This window comes from Urocampus carinirostris, chromosome 17 (assembly GCF_059441175.1).
Source record: "Urocampus carinirostris isolate Australia breed hairy pipefish chromosome 17, RoL_Ucar_1.0, whole genome shotgun sequence".
Taxonomy (NCBI): Eukaryota; Metazoa; Chordata; class Actinopteri; order Syngnathiformes; family Syngnathidae; genus Urocampus; species Urocampus carinirostris.
Genome location: NC_142365.1, coordinates 34,265,958 through 34,286,008, shown reverse-complemented (window position 1 = coordinate 34,286,008; position 20,051 = coordinate 34,265,958). Strand labels below are relative to the sequence as shown.

General features: G+C 38.3%; 1 protein-coding gene across 5 annotated transcripts in view; it reads left to right on the top strand.

Annotated features, from left to right (window-relative positions):
• The window catches only part of hlcs (holocarboxylase synthetase (biotin-(proprionyl-CoA-carboxylase (ATP-hydrolysing)) ligase)), a 122,598-nt gene that overhangs the window by 69,721 nt on the left and 32,826 nt on the right, over window positions 1-20,051 (top strand). For 4 of the 5 annotated variants that reach the window (XM_088321122.1, XM_088321120.1, XM_088321119.1 and 1 more), the window contains 3 exons: window positions 353-1,299; window positions 7,056-7,235; window positions 18,501-18,775. In XM_088321122.1, the coding sequence (XP_088177248.1) occupies window positions 427-1,299; window positions 7,056-7,235; window positions 18,501-18,775 (1,328 nt within the window). In that variant the 5' untranslated portion in view covers window positions 353-426. The remainder of the gene's footprint in view (window positions 1-352; window positions 1,300-7,055; window positions 7,236-18,500; window positions 18,776-20,051) is intronic. The other variant, XM_088321124.1, reaches the window with a different exon arrangement.

Genomic DNA, 20,051 nt, shown 5'->3' with positions numbered 1-20,051 from the left:
ACTAGCACACCTTAAGGCTCGTCTTAAGTTTGCCGTCTTAAGTTTGCATATGACCATTTGGATGATACAGGAGTCATGGGGGAAAGTTTTGTGGTCAGATTAGCCCAAAAGAGAACTTTTTTGGTCATAATTCCACTAAGCGTGTTTGGAGAAAGAAGAATGAAGAGTACAATCTGAAGAACGCTATCCTTACTCAAGAAGCATGGGGATGATAGCATGAAAATCTCTGACCCCTCCATGATTTCTAAGTGGGAGTAATAGCAAAATAGCAGGATGTCCAAATTATTTTTTTTTTCAGTGTGGGTAGGAGTTGAATGCATTTACAATTTGGTTTTATCTGTTCTCTCCCCAGCAATTGTCCTTAATGAAGCTATTCTGAGGGATCTTGTCCAGTGTCCAGTGGCACCTCAAAATCACAAGTCAACAATGTTTAACATCAAAAGAGTAAATGGTCAACATTGTCAAATATTACCAGACGTCAAGTGCTGTAAAACGGACCTTGAAAACCAAAGAGGCTTCGGGCCAACTTGCTGCAGACGGGATGCGACTAATTTTGAGGCTACTTTCCCAGGAACGGAGAATCACAGACAATCTCTTCACCTGTCCCAATGCTTTGAATGTCTGGAGTTAGAGAATAGCACAATCCTTTCCGTCAAACATACTTCCTCTGAGAATATTTCAATTAACTCTATTGATCACTCGCTGGAAAAAGTGGATAAGAGGATTCTAGGCTGTGTTCAAGACATCAAAAATAATGTTTTTAAAAGGGACAGATTCATAAACAACAAACTGCCAAATATTGTGGTATACACAACTGATTGCAATTCACGTTTTCAAGCAGTTCATAGAGTATTAACAAGGTGTCTAAACATGGAAAAGTACATTATATATTCTCTTCAGCCACATCAAGTCCTAAGTGAACCCTGGGAAGAAAGTTCTCAGCTCCTTGTTCTAGCAGACGAGGAAGTGCTCACCCCGCAGCTCCATGAAAAAATTATGAACTACCTGAGCCATGGTGGAAAGGTCCTAGGACTGGCATCCTCACTGTGCCCGGCAGGAATTTATCTCGAGAAAGGAGACCATCAATCTGGGGGTGTGCAAAGATTGATCTTCTCTCGAAAGGACAACGCATTACTAGAACTTAACGTATTAACCAGCGACAAGGTCTTTGTCAGAAGTGTACCGGGAATAGGCAAGATGGACCTCATCGGGGAGCTCAAAGATAGCCATAATCAAAAAGATGTGGTTATCATCACAGTCAACCATGGAGAGCAAGGGGGAAAAGCTGTCCTGTGTCAGGTGAGATCCCTCGTACATAATACATAATGATCAGTGTTGGGCATGTTATTTTTAAAAAGTAATTAGTTATAGTACTCATAATTTCTTCCAAGAAGTAACTGAGTTACTTTTTAGTAAAAGTAACTTGTTACTAATGAAAGTTTAGTATTTCTGTTACTTCAAAAACAAGTTGTATGTTAAAGAATTTGACTTTTTCTGTGCAGTATTTGAGTCGCTTTAATTGAGAAGAACAGACAGGTAGTTGTGTTCTTGGACCATGTAATATGTATTGCACCTCACCTGTCCTTTTTGTGACCATTTTTCAAATCCAACATCCATAACCCCAGGTTTAAACTCTGGGTTTTTCGCTAGCTTTGTAGCCCTATTCACGGACCTAGATATTTTTAATGTAATTGTATTGTCGACCATGTTTTAAATGTTCCCTTAATCCATTCATCCTGGAGTTTTAACTTTTTCAACATCGCAACTGATATGAATTGTAAGGATTCCAGAGGCACATTTGGACAAGACTGCTGTCCATGTCCACCCATATCGTATATTTTTTTCTAATAATCCACAGAATTAGAGCTCTAATTTGAGGTGCCCAATGATATGAGTGATTATTTCAGTTTGGGACAAAACTTCAGTTTGTTACATTTCAAAAGAGACCAAAACCATCCATATTCAAGAACAACATTCAATTTACTTTGGGTATGTCTTGGAATGGGATTTAGGCGAATTTTACTGGAACGGTAAGGGGTTAGTAAAATGTTGGTGTGTGTTTGATGTAATTAACAATTTGTCATCATATCGATGAACCGCAAAATAACTCCATGTGTAAAACCAAATGATGAGACTGATCGTTATTTGATAGCATTGACATTTTGCGTCTCCTTTTGGTAATCTGACGTAACTGCAACTGGCTGACTATTTCCTTCCAAAAATTGCAAAATTGCTAAGGACCCAATCTCTGGAAAAAATTGAAGTGGATAAGAAGGGATGGATACATTGGAGCTGTGGCTCGTACTACTCGTGTGAATTTCAATCGGGGACGACTGACTTCAAATTTTGGATGGAGTCAAATTTTTATCACACCAAAAGCCATTTGACTTTTCTTCATACAGGGATGTGATTTTTCCGCTAATTCGCGGAATTCCGCTTTTTTTATCTCCAAAAATAAAATTTTAAAATTTCCGATTTTTTAAGTGGTAAAAAATCCGATTTCGTCTCTACAGCATTCCATTTTAGTGTTTCCGTAACTGAAATGAAACGTATTTGCGATTGGTTGAAGTCTCCGTGTTGACCAATAAACGCGCTTGTTATAGGAGTATGCCATTGTTCATTTCTCACACGTTTTTGCCGGGTGTTTAAAGAAAGATGTCCGTGATCGAACGCAAAGATGCTCCGCGAGTTAAAGAAATTGATAAGATTGTAAAAAACAAGTTTCGATGGGACTGGTTGGAGAAGGAATTATCTACAAATGTTGGAAAGAAGACTGTGACGAATTTGTTCAGTGACTTTATTCGGAAGATCGATCGTGCCGGTAAAGCGCTTTCCATTTGGTGCCATGATACCATTGACTATGGTGGGAGAGGTTTCAAAGCTCTTGAAAGTCACGCAAAAAGCAAAAAACACGTGAAAGAACTCCAGTCAAGAACAACAAATGATTCCATCGCTGGAAGTTTCGGTGCCCAAACGAAAACTCCAAAACTTTACGGCCTCCATCCCTTATTGACATCACAATCGGAAGCGGTAATAGAGAGACGTGATCCACCCCAACAACCTGTACCAGTTGCTGATAGAGTCGTGAATTTTGAGGTAGGTGGTAAACTTTTCAAATTGATTTGACAGTTTTCCCCTTTTTTCCGAAAATCTTATAACGTAATAAAAATGGCCACAAATATTTAACAATTACAATGATAGATTTTCATGTTTACATTACACCAACACTTTACTGTAGGGCCTATAATTATTGTATTTTCATTTATAGATAACATCTTCTGACATTTGTGGTATGTTCTAATATGAGTTACTTTTCATTTGGTCATGATACAATTATTTGTTCATGAAATTTGAACTCTTCAACATGATTTATGTGTTAACTTAGTAATCACATTAGTTAGATATGATGATATTCTCAGTGATAGTTTTTAAAAGCAAAGGCAGTCCAATGTTTTTTAATGTGACTGATTTTGAGTTGACTTAAACTGTAATTTTATATGGGATAGTTCAATATACATTGAAAATGTATGCTGTTGTTTTGTCTATTTCTTTGTCATCTGAGTGCATTGAAAGTACTTAAAAACACGGAAAACCCATGAGCTCCGGGGGGCTTCGCCCCACTTGTCCCCCCACCAGGGCACTGCCCTGGACCTAGCTGGGTGCCCGCGGCCCCCAGACCCCCGGCTAATTTTCAGATAATTTCACTTTGGTCAAATCACATCCCTGTTCATAGAATCCCCAAAAGGAAAGCCAACTGAGTGGATTAGTTTCACCATTGATGTGCAAACTAGGCAAACTGGTGTGAACAACTGAACAGCACAACTCAGTAATGACCCCTTGCATGCTAATGTGAAGAAAAGAATGTTTGGTAGGCACGTAATCAGCCTGTATATTGTTTAACTGTAGTTGTATTTCTGCTGTCTGTCTGTTTTTTTTTTTTTTTTTTTGGTGTTTCGGAAGTATTTTTATAGTATTACATAGAGACATATTTTCTACTATTCTGTAGTATTTTTACAGTGTTTTTGTATTATCTCCATAGGATATTTTTTGTATTTGTTGTTGTACTTTTCTAGTATTTTTGTAGTATTTCTGTAGGAATATTTTTGTCGTAATATTTCTGAGCAGTATTTTTTTAATTATAGTATTACTGTAGTGTTATATTTGTAGTATTTTTTTTTGTGGAAGCATTTTGAAGTCTTTCCATACTCGTATCTTATATTTTTTACTACAACCCCCTAGCTAGAAGTATGGAATCATCAGTTTTGGACAAGAACTTACTCCCGACATTTTATTCTGTAGAACAACTCAAGATTAAAAGCATGAGAAAAATAAGGTTTTTCAAAAGTGCCACTTCTTGGCATTCAGAAGCACTAAAAGAAATTAATTAAAAGGTATTGTGAACAGTAAATGCTACTTTTATAGACCAAGCACAGGTGGAAAAAAAATAAATCACTCTAGTCTGAGGAAAAAATATGGAATCAGTGCATTTAGAGTAAAAATTAAGGACACGCCAAGTCAATTTCCTTTGCTTAACTGGGCACCTGGCCTGGACTAAGTCTGCTTGTTAGTCAGCAGTTAAAAACAGTGCAGTTATCGAACCTCAGAGGGCTCATGGACTAAGTCGATTGGCAAGAATCGTGGCTCAAGACCGAAGACGGTATCGTCAAAATTCCTGAAGAAGGTAACTACTTGTATGGTTGCCAAGAATGTGGGCTGTTCACGGTCAGCAGTATCAAAGATTTGGACCATGTACAAACCGCATGGGAAGGTTGTCAAAGTCGCGCGTACTGGTAGGCCTAGGAAGACATGTAGGAGTCGAGACAAACAACTAAAGGCCATATGTCTTGAAAACAGAAAATGCACAACTCAAGGAAGTTGCAGTCAATGTATGTGACAGAACGGTACAAAATCACCTAAAAGAAATGAGTTTGTCATATAGGAAAGCTAAAAGGAAACCATCGATTATGCTTAAATGCAAATGAACAAGTCTGCAATGGGATAAGGAGAGGCAATCATGTACTGTGGATGACTGGATGAAGGTTATCTTCAGTAATGAGTCACGAATCTGCATTGGACAAAGTGATGATGCTGGAACTTTTCTTTGGTGCCATTCCGGTGAGATTACAAAGAGGACTGAGAAAGAGAACATCACAATTCCCACAGTCCCAAATGATATGGGGCTGCATGTCAGGCAAAGGCACTGGGGATGTGGTTGTGGTCAAATCTGCAATAAATGCACAGCTTTACATTGACATTTTGGTCAGATTGGGGATGTTGAACTCATTTTCCAAGATGACAATGCATCATTCCACAGAGCAAAAAACTGAAAGCATTGCTTGGAGGAAGACATGTCCAGTCATTGTCATGGCCTGCAGATAGCGCAGATCTCAACCTAATTGAAAACCTGTGGCGGAAGTTGACAAATTTGTCCACAGCAAGGGTCCGACCTGAAAAGATTTGGCAACTGCAATAAAAAAGTTGCCACCAGATTAATGAAGAATACTGTTTTTCTATGCCTCAGAGATTGCAAGTTGTCATAAAAGCCAAAGGTGGGGTGCACTATATGTTATGATTGTTATTTGTTTGTTTTTTTCCTGATTCCATATTTTTTACCTCATAATGGAGTGATTCCATATTTTTCCCTGTGCTAGGTCTATCAAAATAGCATTTACTGACCACAACAAAGTTTTCTATTCATTTATTTTAGTGTTTCTGACTGCTAAGAAATTGTACTTTTGAAAAATATAATATATTTAAGCTTTTTATCTGAGATTGTTTTAGAGAATAAAATGTCCGAGTGAGTACTTGTCCAAGACTTGTGATTCCATACTTTTTGCAAGGGGTTTTATTACCTTAGTTTAATGTTTGTAGTATTTATGTTGTAATATTTTTAATAGTATTTTAAGCATCATAGTATTACTGTAGTAGTAATACTACAGTAGTACTTTAGTGTATTTTTGTTATCAGAATGAAGACAAAATAATGTACAAGGTCCGTGTTATGAAGCACTATATTTTATATTTGCTTTTTAGTAAAATCTTTGTATTTTTGCCAATTGAATCTATGCATTTATCAACACCAACCCACCTCATTCCATTTGAACTACCCCGCCTTGCTACATCATACCTGTCAACCTGTACGTTTTTGCCGTACAAAGTACGTTTATTGTGCATTTTAAGATGTGTACGACGTACAAGAAAATCTGTATGAACGCAAATTTGCCAATCATGGGTACCATCTGGTATACACATACTATCACGAAACGGCAAATAAATCAAGTCAAACAAGTTCGCCGCAGTAGCCTCTATCTCGGTATGTTTTTTTTTCGTTGCAAACAAAGCGAGAGAACCGGCTTTTTCGGCTCAACTTATTAAAGAGAGCCAGCTCTCAAACGGCTCACTTGCTTTGATGCATTATATTCCGAATTATGTTGTACAAAGAAGTTAAGAAAAAAAAAAGTATAAAAGGAGAAAATGAAAAAAGACGGGTTTGTGGTTATCCCTTTAATCAGTATATTGCCAACAATAATTTAATGCAGAAAATGAATTAATAATTTGAATTAAAAAAATTCTACTTAATTATATTTGCATGTATTCTTTCCTTCTCCAGTGAACATCCAAGCTACTTAATTTTAGAACTTTTTTTTTTACAATAAACCTCATTCATGTCGAGCAACTCAGTATCATGCAACAAAATGTTAATTAACAAGATATATGATATAACGAAACACATGTTCAATTTAACATGTTAAACTACATAAATAAACGCGTTTGAAAAATAAATATGGTGTAAGATTATTTTGTATTTTTTAAGGGAAAATACGACAGTTTGTAAGGGCATTGACAGGTATGCTACATTTACAGAACAATGGTCACAAGATGAGCTGTTGAGTTGTTAGTTTTAAATAACACCGCCTTTTGGCTGTCTGTTGTCTATTCTATAGGATTCAGAAAGTTCCTGGGATTTCTAGTGTTAATCGTGGGCCCACAAACGTCCCAAAATAATAGTTTATTAGGACATTTTTCAATTCTCAACTCCTAACTTTCCTGTTTCAGATTTACCTGGAAAAGCCTCTAGATGTTCAGAACTTGGCCACTGACAGTTCTGACGGTTTGAAGTCCAACAGTGTGCTGCATTTTGAAGTCTTGGCAGAAATCATGACTTCTCTTGGCCTTAGTTGCCAGGAAAACAAAACCACTACACCAAGTCCAGTTTACCTTTTGGCCACCTCTCAGGTAAGTCTCACCAGACTCCTAAGAAATTATATTGACATACTGTACGTTTTCTTTGAGCTCTTTGCAAATCACATACATGTACGGGTGATTGAAATCCTTGAAAATGCTTGAATTTGAATATTGTGTTTGTCCTTATTATTGAATTGTCATCTGAAGCGTTGCTGCCCCCTAATGTTGCATCCAAGAGTACATGTTTCTCCGACTAAACATGGATAAACAAATCTGTCTCTTTTTTCGAAAAGCGGCTCTTTCGGCTCATCTCACTAAGAACCGGCTAATTTTACTCCTAAATGGCTCCTCAGGTTTTTTTTGTGTTATTTTATCAATAATAATGAAACATAATGCACCAAATTACTAATTGGTCATTTGATATGTTTTGCAATGCATCCCTGCAAAACACATGAAATATAAATTTAAATATTCACAGAACAAAAACAATTTACACGTTGAATTAATAAAAACTTTATTTCGAACATTATAAAATAAAAACAGGACGAAAACTGACTCGGGCAGCACGGTGGGGCAGTTGTTAGCGCGTGTGCAGCACATTCTAAGGTCTTGGGAACCTCCTGCGTGGGTTCAAATCCAGCTCCAGACTTCCTGTGCGGAGTTTGTATGTTCTCCCCGTGCTTTGGGTTTACTCCGGGCACTCCGGTTTCCTCCCACATTCCAAAAACATGCATTTCAGGTGGATTGGCCGGTCCAAATTGTCCCTAAGTGTGAATGAGCGAGCGAGTTGTCTGTCCCTGTGTGCCCTGTGATTGGCTGGCAACCAGTTAAGGGTGTCCCCTGTCCACTGCCCGATGATTGCTGGGATGGGCTCCAGCACCCCCGCGACCCTACTGAGGATAAGCGGTGTAGCTAATGAGATGAGATGAGATGAGAAAAACTGACTCAAATGACTCAACAACAAAAATGTTAGCATAACATGTTCGAAAAGGGGTAGTAAGATGCAGACGCTTATTTTCCCTACCCCTTTAATCTTCCCTATTAATTACATTTTACAGATGGCTCCTCTCTTGTGTCTAAATATAACAAAATCTCACGGATATACATATTACATGGATCAGATATCAATAATTATCATAGTAAGAGTCCCATATTTTATACACTAATGGTAAATGGCAGATGGTCCGTATTTATATAGCACGAAGTCAACGAAGACCTCCCAAAGTGCTTTACAATCTTCGTAGTACCCATCTATTAACGTGATAATGCTACTAGTCACTAAATATCATTGTGACACCAATGATAATAACAGCAATAACAGTTATAGTAACTATAACAAGGTTAACTATAGTTGTAAATGCAGTATTTCCAATCTTTAGTATCACTCATACCCCATTTTCTTAATTTCTGTATTCTGCCAGTAATGTTTTTTTTAATTTAAATCTGAACACGTGAATAGTTGGACATTGTTTGATCTCGTCTTGTAAGTTTTCCAAAGTTTGACTCCATCAGTGTTCATTTTACCTCTGAAAAGTGATGGGTCCCGGAGACTTGCATGCTCAAAAATCTATGGGTCCCAACAGAGATCTATGGGTCCCCAAAATTTAGTGTTATCGGGGTTGAAATTGTAAATCGGCGACAAATATATAATATAAATCTATATATTCATTCAGTTTTAATCATCACAGTTAATTGGTAATACAAAGCAGTTATCACTTCAGATTTTTCAGTTCACAAAAATATTGTACATTATACAAAATAATATTGCTGAAATATTAGTCTATATGTTCATGCAGTTTTAATCATCACAGTTAATTGGTAATACAAAGCAAGTTATCAGAATTTTCAGTTTATATTTTCATCGTGGTTTGCTGTCCCGCCACAGTTGTAATGCCTTCTCAAGGTCCAATCCATTATCCTCCTCCACATAGCGTAATCAGGAATATAATTGAGTCCATTTTGGCAGAAAAGTCCTTTTCTTGCCAGGAGTATTCTTTTGTTTTTCTTTCGTTGAATCGTTCGCTTCAACACGCGTGTTTTCCTTGCGATCTGCCAAAGAATTTCTCCGCCGTTTTTCCGTGCCGGAATTATTGCCGTTGTTCTCACTTTCTGCCTAATGTTTCGAATTATTACTGACACTGAAGAAATTACCAATTTTGTGTTGATTTTCACCTTCACTTAAAGACAACCACCACAACAATGACGTAATCTCGAAGCAACGAGATCTCGTTTGCCGAGATCGGCGTGCAGACAAAAACTCGAACCGCGAGACCAAAACAACAATGGCGGATCTGCCTGACGAAAAGTTTGGAGTGCGGTAAATCTTTGTTTAAAAAAAAAAAAAAAAAAAAGTAATCGGGTAATAATGACAATTTTATGTCAAAAAAGTTGCGTCCCAGGGACGCACGTTGATTTGACACTATGCGTCCCCAGTAAAAATGATGCGTCTAGGACGCGGGATATTCTACCCTGTGTACGGTTCGACTTGCACGTTTTTGGAGGATAAAAAGGGGCTATAGTGAACGTTTGTAATTATTGCCCCAGACCAATGTTCCCTCTAATTTTCCACGGGTCTGAGCGTTCACACAAAGTTGGTGAGCAACGCTTGAAACAACAGTGAGCAACCATAATCCCAAGTGTGGCAAGATAATGAATTATCAAACATGTCCAAAACTTGACATCAAGTTACGTTTTGCTGAGTTTCCGGCAATGCAAAATTATTTTTCTCTTTTGAATGAATTGACTCATGTACTATTGCAAAGGTTGTACGGCCTACAAACGTCGTTTGTTCTTACAATTCTTTCACAAGATATCCATTTCTTTTTATTTCCTGATAAATTTTGTCGCATACTATTAACATTTTTGGGAGCTTATTTAGTCGGCTGTAAGATACAGAACTGTACTTAATCACATTTTTTAGTAGAAGTACAATGTTGGCAACAAGATTCACTTGATATAATTGGAAATTATTTGAATGCAACACAAACTTTTTCTTCTTTTTTCCGTGTTTTTTTTTCTACTTTTTTAAAAATTCCTTTAAAAAAAATCTCATTGTGTTTATTTTTTCCAAGCTTACTTTTTTCTTTTTGTTTTCTATTTACTTTTTCCCTACATTTCTTTCTTTTCTTTATTTCTGTTTTTTTTCTAAATTTTTCCTTCTTTTTTTCTCTTCCTTTTGTTTCTTTTTTTCTCAGCTTTTCACTACTTTTTCATTTTGGTATTTTTTTATTTTTTTTGTTCTATTCCTCCATTCCTTTAAGTCATTTTGTGCATAAGTTTACATAATATTTGGTCATGTTGGGATTAAAGAAGCAAAAACAACCAGAAGAGCCGTTTGAGACCCAAAAGAGCCGGTTCCCATTAGTGAGATGAGCCGAAGAAGCCGGTTCTCGAAAAACTCTACTGACTTTACTTTTCAACTTCGTTCGACATTGACTTAAAATACCGCATTTAGGACACAACGCCAGGGGAACCCGTGTATTTTTACCTTCATGCACTGTAACTTTGACTTAAGTCGCTTCTTAATTAGTCATTTTGAGGCCTCATTTTTGTGCGCTGGCTAGATTTTCTTGTGCGCTGAGAATGTGCGAGCAGTGCGCAATTGCGCACACGCGCAGCTTAGAGGGAACACTGCCCCAGACTCCTGCACGATATGTTAAGTATGGCAGTACTAAAGAACAATATAATAAATACAACGCATTATAGTTTAAAATGAATTTGGCTTTATTAATTATTGAAATGCTTTTAGATACCTTTGTTTGCATGTATGTGATGTGTGTTTTCCAGCTTAATTTATTGTCTATTATGACCCCTATAAACTTAATTTCTGATACAGTGTCTATTGGTGCACCAACCATTTTTACTTCTAAATCTTGATTTGCCTTGCGATTACCTAAGAATATTACTTTGGTTTTATTTAAATTAAAAGATAATTTATTTCTATCCATCCATACTTTTAGGTTAATTAATTCACGATTAATGCAGGTTACCAAATCAATATAGTTATCATTTGAATAGAAAATGTTGGTGTCGTCTGCAAATATTACTAAGTTTAATAGTTTTGAAAGATCAAAAATATCGTTAATATATAAATGAAATAACTTTCGACCCAGGATAGAACCCTGTGGTACTCCACAACAGATGCTCAATTATTCAGATGACAACTCTCCCATTTTCACATATTGCTTCCTCCCCATCAAATAACTTTAAATCCATTGCAAAGCCCCTGATGCCATATCTTTCCTGTTTTATGAATAGTATATTATGATTAATTGTGTCAAATGCTTTTTTTAAGTCAATAAATACCCCAATTGCGTATCTCTTTTTTTCTATGCTATGGGTGATTTCTTCCACTGCATCAATAACAGCCATTCTTGCGGATCTGTTTGCTCTAAAACCATACTGACTTTCATTAATCAATTTAGGTTTATCTAAAATTATTTCTAGTCTATTATCGTAAAGGTTCTCTTAATATTTTAGAGAACTGAGGAAGCAGAGATACCAGTCTATAGTTTGTAAAGATGTGTTTGTTTCCATTTTTGTATATTGGTATAACTTTTGCTATTTTCATTTGATTTAGAAATTTGCCTGTTAGAAATAGCGGGCATATGTATGTTAATGGTTTCACAATGCTATTTATAATTTGCTTGACTAGTAACATATCAATGTCAAAACAAACCATAGACGTTTTATTTTTACATTTGCTAAGATCTCTGATTCCGTAACCCCAGATAAAAACGTGGTCTTGGAGTTCATTTTTATCAGTGACTCAAATTGCTTACTACTGCACTCTGGGATATTTGCAGCTAGCTCTGGTGCAACATTTACAAAAAAACTATTGACATTTTCCACAATTTGATTAAAATGATTATTTTCACTGTTTTTATCAATAAAATAGTTTGGATATGCATTACTTACATTCTTTCCTTTTATTATACTATTCAATACATCCCAAATACCTTTAATATTACATATGTTATTATGTAATAAATTGGTAGAATATAATTTCTTGCTCACTCTTATTATTCCTGTCAATTTGTTTTTATACGTTTTATATCGGGATTTGGCTTCCTCAGTTCTTAGTTTAATAAATTTTCCATGTAAGGTATTTTTCTTCTTACAAGCATTGTATGAATCCTTCGATATCCATGGATGCTTTACAGATTTATTCTTAACATTAGTTTGTCTCACTGGACAGTTTTTGCTATACTTTTTTGCTGAATATTTCCCAAAATACGTCAAACGCACTATGCACATCATCTGTACCATTTATAGCATTCCAGTTTTGTTTAACTAAGTCCTCATGGAGTGATATAATAGTCTCTTCAGTTCTAACTCGTTTGTAAATATATTCCATAGTTGAAAAGGTTACTAGACAAGAATCATCATACACTGTAAGTGATCACAAACCAGTAATCTGCTGACGTTTGTAAATTCAATATTATTTGGAAATATATTGTCAATGAGTGTTTGACTGTGTGAAGTAATTCTACTAAGTCTTATAGTAGTTGGGTACAAACTTGTATTGTACATTATATTCATCCATCCATCTATTGTCTGCACCGCTTATCCTCAGTAGGGTCGCGGGGGGTGCTGGAGCCCATCCCAGCTATCTTCGGGCAGTGAGCAGGGGACACCCTGAACTGGTTGCCAGCCAGTCGCAGGGCACACCAAGACAGACAACTCCCTTGCTCATTCACACCTAGGGATAATTTGGACCGGCCAATCAACCTGACATGCATGTTTTTGGAATGTGGGAAGAAACTGGAGTGCCCGGAGAAAACCCACGCAAGCACGGGGAGAACATGCAAACTCCACAGGAGGTTCGATCTCATGATCTCCAAACTGCCGCACATGCGCTAACCACTGTGCCGCCGTGCTGCCCTCATTATATTCATATAGTCATCAATGTTTTTGTTTGTTTGGATTCATTAGATCTACAGTGGGACCTCGCTACTTCGCGGTTCAACGTTCGCGGCTTCAGAGCTTCGCGGTCTGTAATAGGGGTGGGCGTGGCGGGGGTCACACCCGGGGGGCGTGGCGGGGGTCACTCACGGGCCGCGCAGCGGGGGTCACTTCCGGGCCGCGCGACGGAGCGAGTTCGGCGGACGCGACGGCGCGAGGCGAGAAAAGGCGGTGGGCGTGATCGTCCGACGACCCCAGTAGCGCGGCGCAACGACAGGCGGCCGTCCGCGCGCGGCGGGTGAATGGTGGCGGACGGCCGCGGGACCCCCGTAACTGGGGAATCCCCCTCGGTTGACGACCCTAGCACGGCGCGGCGTTCTTGTTTCCCGGCGCAAGGTTTCGGTGCGGCTTCCGCTTCACCGCCCAAACCCACAGGTCCCCCCAGCTACCCCTTTCCCCCACGGCCGCCCGTCCATCGGCCGGAGCCATCGAGGGCCGTGTAGCGCGCACCCGACCCGCTCGGCTTGTCGCGGTGTCGTGCGTATCGCGCCCGAAAGTACGCCGCGGGCTAGGGGCTTGCTCGCGGGAGCGACCGAACGGCACCCACGATGCGGCGTAAATAAGAACCCTGTCGTGAATTGGTCTCCGATCGTCCCGGGCGGACGTAAAATCGCCCAACTGTACGACTCTTAGCGCTGACCAGTTCAGGGTGTGCCCTGCCCACTGCCCGGAGATGGCTGGGATGGGCTCCAGCCCCCCCGCGACCCTAATAAGGATAAGCTGTGCAGATAATGAGATTAGATTTTTTTTTTTTTTTTTTGAAGGGGCGTCGCTACTTCGCAGATTTTCACCTTTAGCGGGTGGTTTTGCTCCCCATTAACCGGGTCTAAAAAAAGAAAATTTTAATTTTTTTTTTTTTTTTTTTTTTTTTTTTTTTGAAGGTCCGCCGCTACTTCGCAGATTTTCACTTATCGCGGGTGGTTTTGGTCCCCATTAACCGCGATAACAGAGGTCTTACTGTATGTTGAAATCTCCAAAGATTACTAGTGTTTTGTTGCCTATTGTTGAATATGTTTTTTCAGCCCAGTTTGTGAAGGTTTCAAGATTTGAGCCCGGTGATCTATATACACAACTATAATATTTCTTCTTTTTTCATTTATAATTTCTATTGTAAGACATTCAACTAAATCATCCATTACAAATGACATGTTTTTTATTATCTTAGATTTAAATCTTTTGTGTACATATACTCCTCCTCCTATTTTGTTTGTTCTATTTACATAGTTCAAATGATAGTCATTTAATTCAAAATAAACTCCCGTTTCTTCATTGAACCACGTTTCAGAAACTGCAATCACACTAAACGGGTTCTCAAAGTCCTGTAAGCATTCTGTCATGTCTTCAAAATTTGTGTACATGCTTCGACTGTTGAGGTGAATTATTGAGAATTTCCCTTCAGATTTAACAAAAGTATTATATTCATTTCCAGTATAATATTTGCAATTGTCTGAGCTAGTTGATAGAAATTTGTGGTCAGTGTGATCAATAATGCTTTAGTTCCAGTAGATCATGGCCCAATATATTATGATAGACTTTTTTTTTTTTACTGTGATCTGTAATAAAGGTTTCCATGTTGTCAGTCTAGGATGCCATTCTATCAATTGAATCCATCATTGTCCGAGATTGTCCAGTGTCATTATCATACCTGTCAACCTCCACGGCTCCAAAACTGTCGTATTTCGCACACCATATTTTTTTTCCCGGAATGATGCATGATGGGAAATCCCCAGGCGGCAGACGCATTTGATTGACAAATTTGCTTTTTTCCGTACAGGTTTCCTTGTACGTCGTATCCGTCTTAAAATGCATAAAAAAACGTACTTTGTACGACAAAACCGTACAGGTTGACAGGTATGCATTATATGTATTTACCGCTCAATCCAGGTCTTCTGGCAAATCTATCCAGCTCCTGCATTTCTCAAATCAAAATGATTTTTGCTTCGTCTGGAGTGCCGTTTAACTTGATGTATATTCTACAATTTGAAGTCCAAGTTTCCTGTATCTTATTTGTTTTCCTCAAAAATCAAGCTTGTCTTGCAATGTCAGAGGTTTTTTTTTTTTTTTTTTGCTTAAGTGTTCATTTAAATAAACATTTGTCCCTTTTAGTTATTTTCCTTGCTTACTTTCATGTTTTCGTTTCCTGTTGACAAACCTCACTATGGTAGCTTTAGGATGGTTCTCACCCCCTTGATAATGGATGGCACGCTTCAATGTCCTCAGCATTGATAGATATCCCTTTATGACTCATAAAAGCAATGACCTGTTGCTCTGCCGATTCTCGATCAGCATTCTTTGTAATACTTTGGTTTTTTGATTTCCTCAATTTCCTTGTCCCTACTCGGCATCTTGAAAATTCCACGCTACTTTTACGGAGTCTTCGGAGTCTTTCGCCTCCTGTTCCGTTCGACAGAACTCATAGCTGCTTGCTAATGCTCCATTCACGTTCAATTGTTAACACAGCATGCTTAACTTGTTTGGGTGTTTGAGCATTTGTGTTTTTGCTACGTTTTTACTTTTTTCTTTTCTTTGTTTTTTGTGTATGTTTGTCTTGCTGTCAGTCACCCCTATCGAGGGATATGACCAGGGTAGATAGATAGATATAAAGAATAGATTTAAAGTCTAACAACACAAAATCCCTGAAAATGCCAAACAATTTAAATATTAACTATTCAGTGCTAAAAATAAATGATGACATGCAGAAAAGTTAACTTTACAATTCTTTTTTTAACCAATTCAGACACAAATCTTATAAAATCATGCAAAAAAATATATATATTTAAATAGGTTAAAAAAAAAATAAGCAAAAGATCAGCAGTCTCTAAAATTGAAAGATTGAATGTACTCTGCCTCGGAGGAATCAATGGATAAAATTAGTATTCATTTTGCTAATTTTTTTGTGTTTTATACAGACACTACTTTCTTGTTTTTTGTTGTCCGTATTATCCGTATTACATTCCATTATTACCCAACATCCATAGAGCCCTTTCCATGTTTGTAAACAAGTGTGACGTTGTGAAGCTGCACGTAAATTGTTGAAGCAGAACGTCAAAATTCATGTCAGTTTACAGCATCCAATGACACAAAAAGATCATAGTTAGGAACAGCTCAAAAGAGCCGTGGGAAATGGCACAAAGTATGTGCAAGCAGCAAGATAACGACTTTATTTGAGTCATCTAAGTCGACAGAAATAAAAACGTTCTTCAATACTGGATTTCTTCTTTTTAAGGTACTGGAAAATCGAAATGATTTAATTGGTCTTGAAAGTGCGTGAAACGTGCTTAAAATTGGCCATTAAAAGGTGTACGAACCCTGCAAGTGTGAGATGTATGTGTAGGGTGTACCCCTTGACTATAACTATACTGTAAGCTATCACCGAGGTCACATTTTGACCCAATTTTAATAAAGTTTCGGGATAAAAAACAAAGGGCTGTTACAGGATTATATTCACTGTTTATTTTAAGGATAAGGGAGTACCATTTGAATCTTTACCTCTGAATCTTCACATCTTTACCAAAAAGTGATGTTTGTAATGGCAGCCTAAAATTACTTTATAATTATATTGACTAACTTAAACTTTTGGGTAAAATATTTTGTGAGATTACTGAAAACTGACTGCTGAAGATTGCTCGAATTATTAACACTAGAAGTACCACAGCAAAGTCATTTGGCTTTCCTACATAGAATGCCGAAAGGACAGCCAACTGACTGGATTAGTCTAACCATTGATCTGCAAATGAGGCAAACTCTGCTAAAGTGAAGAAAACGGTTTTGGTGGGGGTGTGACAAGCCCTTTTTTTGTAATATTACTCATGTTATATTTTTGTGTTTTTTTTTTCACTATTTCTGCAGTCTGATTTTTGTAGTATTTCTGCAGTATTTTTAAAGTATTACTGTACTTTTATTTTGTATTATTTCTACAGTGTTTTTTTTTTGTAGTATATCCACAGGATGTTTTTGTCGTATATCTGTAGCAGGATTTTTGTATTATGATGTTACTGTAGTTCTATTTTTGTAGTATTTCTGTGGAAGTAGTATTTCTGTCCTACTATCTCTGTATTTCTTCAATACTGTAATTGTATTTTTGTAGTGTTTCTATAGTATTTTTTTTCTTATCAGAATAAGGACAAATAATAAATGGTCCCTGTTTTAGAGCACCATATTTGATATTTTGTTTTGTAGTCATTTTGTAGTATTTTTGCCAACTGAATTTGGTGAAATTTTTCAACACCACACCAACCACATTCCATTCGAACAACCCCGCCATGCCTGACTGGTAGTGATATGAGGGAGAAGAACGATTTGAAATCAGTCAACGGACCAGCGTCTGACCTGAAGCATGTCAACGCCTGCATTGACCAACCGGCAGAGATGGGAAGCTGCGTCGTTACTGTCATGGACTATTTTTCAGGCTTGAGGCGTCGTTGCTGTAATGCACTTTACGGACAAATTTTAACATGTTACCTAGTGTTTTCTTTAATTAATGTTTACTGTGTTTGTGTACTGTTACCCAGTGCTAAATCTATTCCACCCTGGTCATCCTGGAAGGGGGATTACCACTTGTGAGGCCCCTTCTCAAGATTCCTTTTTTCCTCACGCAGAGGTTTTGAGTTTTTCCTTGCCCGCATGTTGGTTTAAGATTAGGCGATGGTGTGATTGTAATCCTGTGCAGTCCTTTGAAACATTTTTGTGATTAAGGGCTATCTAAATAAATTTGACTTGACTTGATTTACAGAACAATGGTGACAAGATGGGCTGTTGAGTTGTTATTTTTAAATGACACAGCCTTTCGTTTATTTGGTTTGAACAATTTTATTGACACTTTTAACAGCAAATAAACAATATGAGGTTTGAACAATTTTTATCGACACTTTTAACAGCAATTAAACATATTCACAATTTCATTATATCATTTTCTAACAATATGAGGTTTGAACATTTTTTGTCGACACTTTTAACAGCAATTAAATACATTCACAATTTCATTATATCATATTCTAATAATTTGAGATTTGAACAATTTTTATCGACACTTTTAACAGCAGTTAACCAATGCGTATAGGGCAATACTATTGTGCAGGGTCACAGCTCTGTCTTCTCAAGTGGGATTTCTTCCCACCCTCCCAAGCAGCATCCTCCAGTCCTCTGCCTGGTATGCTCAGATGGGTCCTCTCCCTTCTTGCTTCTACTTTCCACAACCACCCGAATAGCCAGGCCGTTGCTGCCAGGACCCCCCACAGTATTGCAAAAATTTGAAAAAATTGCGTTCAAAAGTGCTTGAATTTGGCAATAAAAAAGGTGTATGAACCCTGACTGTAGATTCTTATACAAGGCGTGATCCTCTTTCTTTTACAGGAGGCTAAAGAAAAGTTTCTTCAGTGTCTGTATGCACATGCAGATGATGTCGGCTTTGTCAGAAAGGCCTCCCTCAGGATAGTATCCAGTACCAAGCATGAAGATGATGCTTTTCAACAATATGGCTCTCTTTCACTCCTTACTGATTGTCCTGATTCACAGACCGGGAATAAGTTCAGTATGGATGTCTACTGTAAAAACCTGACGACCGTTCATCTGGGGCATACCTTGCTGTATGCCGATGTAGTTTCATCTACTATGGACGTTGTTGACGGGTAAGACGATTTTCAAACCTTGAACATGTTTACTGAGTGTTTTGTATTTCGTAGAGACTCTGGATAGTATGGAACCGTTCTGATTTACTCACCTGTATAACATCACATTCACAAAGGAGGCAGTGCTTCTTACTTGGTAGACATTTTTCATTAGAGGTAGATAGATGGATAGATACATTATTCATCCCCGCAGGGAAATTCACATTTCCAGCAGCATCCCTTCGCTGAGAACAATACAATAATAAATCAAAAGGAATACAATATACAAATACCCAATGTGACGTGCTAATACCCACTGTAGCGTGTTGTATAGAGTATTTAAATAGTGCTACATAAAATACACACTGCAATAAAAGTACGGTAGTATGCAATGTAGGGGGTGTGGTTTAATGTGGGCCTTTACTCTGGCGGGTGGAGTTAAAGAGCCTTATGGCATGAGGAAGAAAAGATCTCTTCAGTCTGTCCGAGGTACAAGACAGTGACAGCAGTCTGTCGCTGAAGCTGTTCTTCTGTCTGGAGATAATGCTGTGTATTGGATGTGATGAATTGTCCATGATTGACCGCAGCTTTTTCAGTGCCCGTCTCTCAGCTACTGTTGTCAGACTGTCGAGCTCTGTGCCCACAACAGAGCTCGCTTTCCTCGCCAGTTTATTGAGACGAGAGGCATCCTTCTTCATGACGCTGCCTTCCCAACACGCTGCCGCATAGAAGAAGGCGCTTGCCACAACTGTCTCATTGAATATTTTTGGGAGCTTTTTGCAGATGTTAAGTAAAGTCGGCTTTGACCTTTCCTACATAGAGCTTCTGTGTTGGCAGTCCAGTCCAGTTTGTTGTCCAGCTGCACACCCAGGTATTTGTAGGTCTGGACAAATTCCACACCTTCTCCTTTGATGGTTACAGGAACCGGGTGAGTTTTAGTTCTCCTGAAGTCCACCACCATCTCCCTGGTCTTGGTGGTGTTCAGGTGCAGGTGGTTTGCATAGCTCCATTGGACAAAGTCCTGAATCAATTTCCTGTACTCTTCCTCCTGCCCACTTCTGATACATCCCACGATCGCAGTGTCATCAGCAAACTTTTGCCCACGGCAGGACTCAGAGCTGTACTGAAAGTCCGATGTATACAGAGTGAATAGGAACGGAGAGAGCACGGTCCCCTGCGGAGATCCTGTGCTGCTAACCACAGTGTCCGATGTACAGCCCCCCTGTTTCACATACTGGGGTCTGCCTGTCAGGTAGACCGTAATCCATTCTACAAGGTGTGACCTAACTCCCATCTC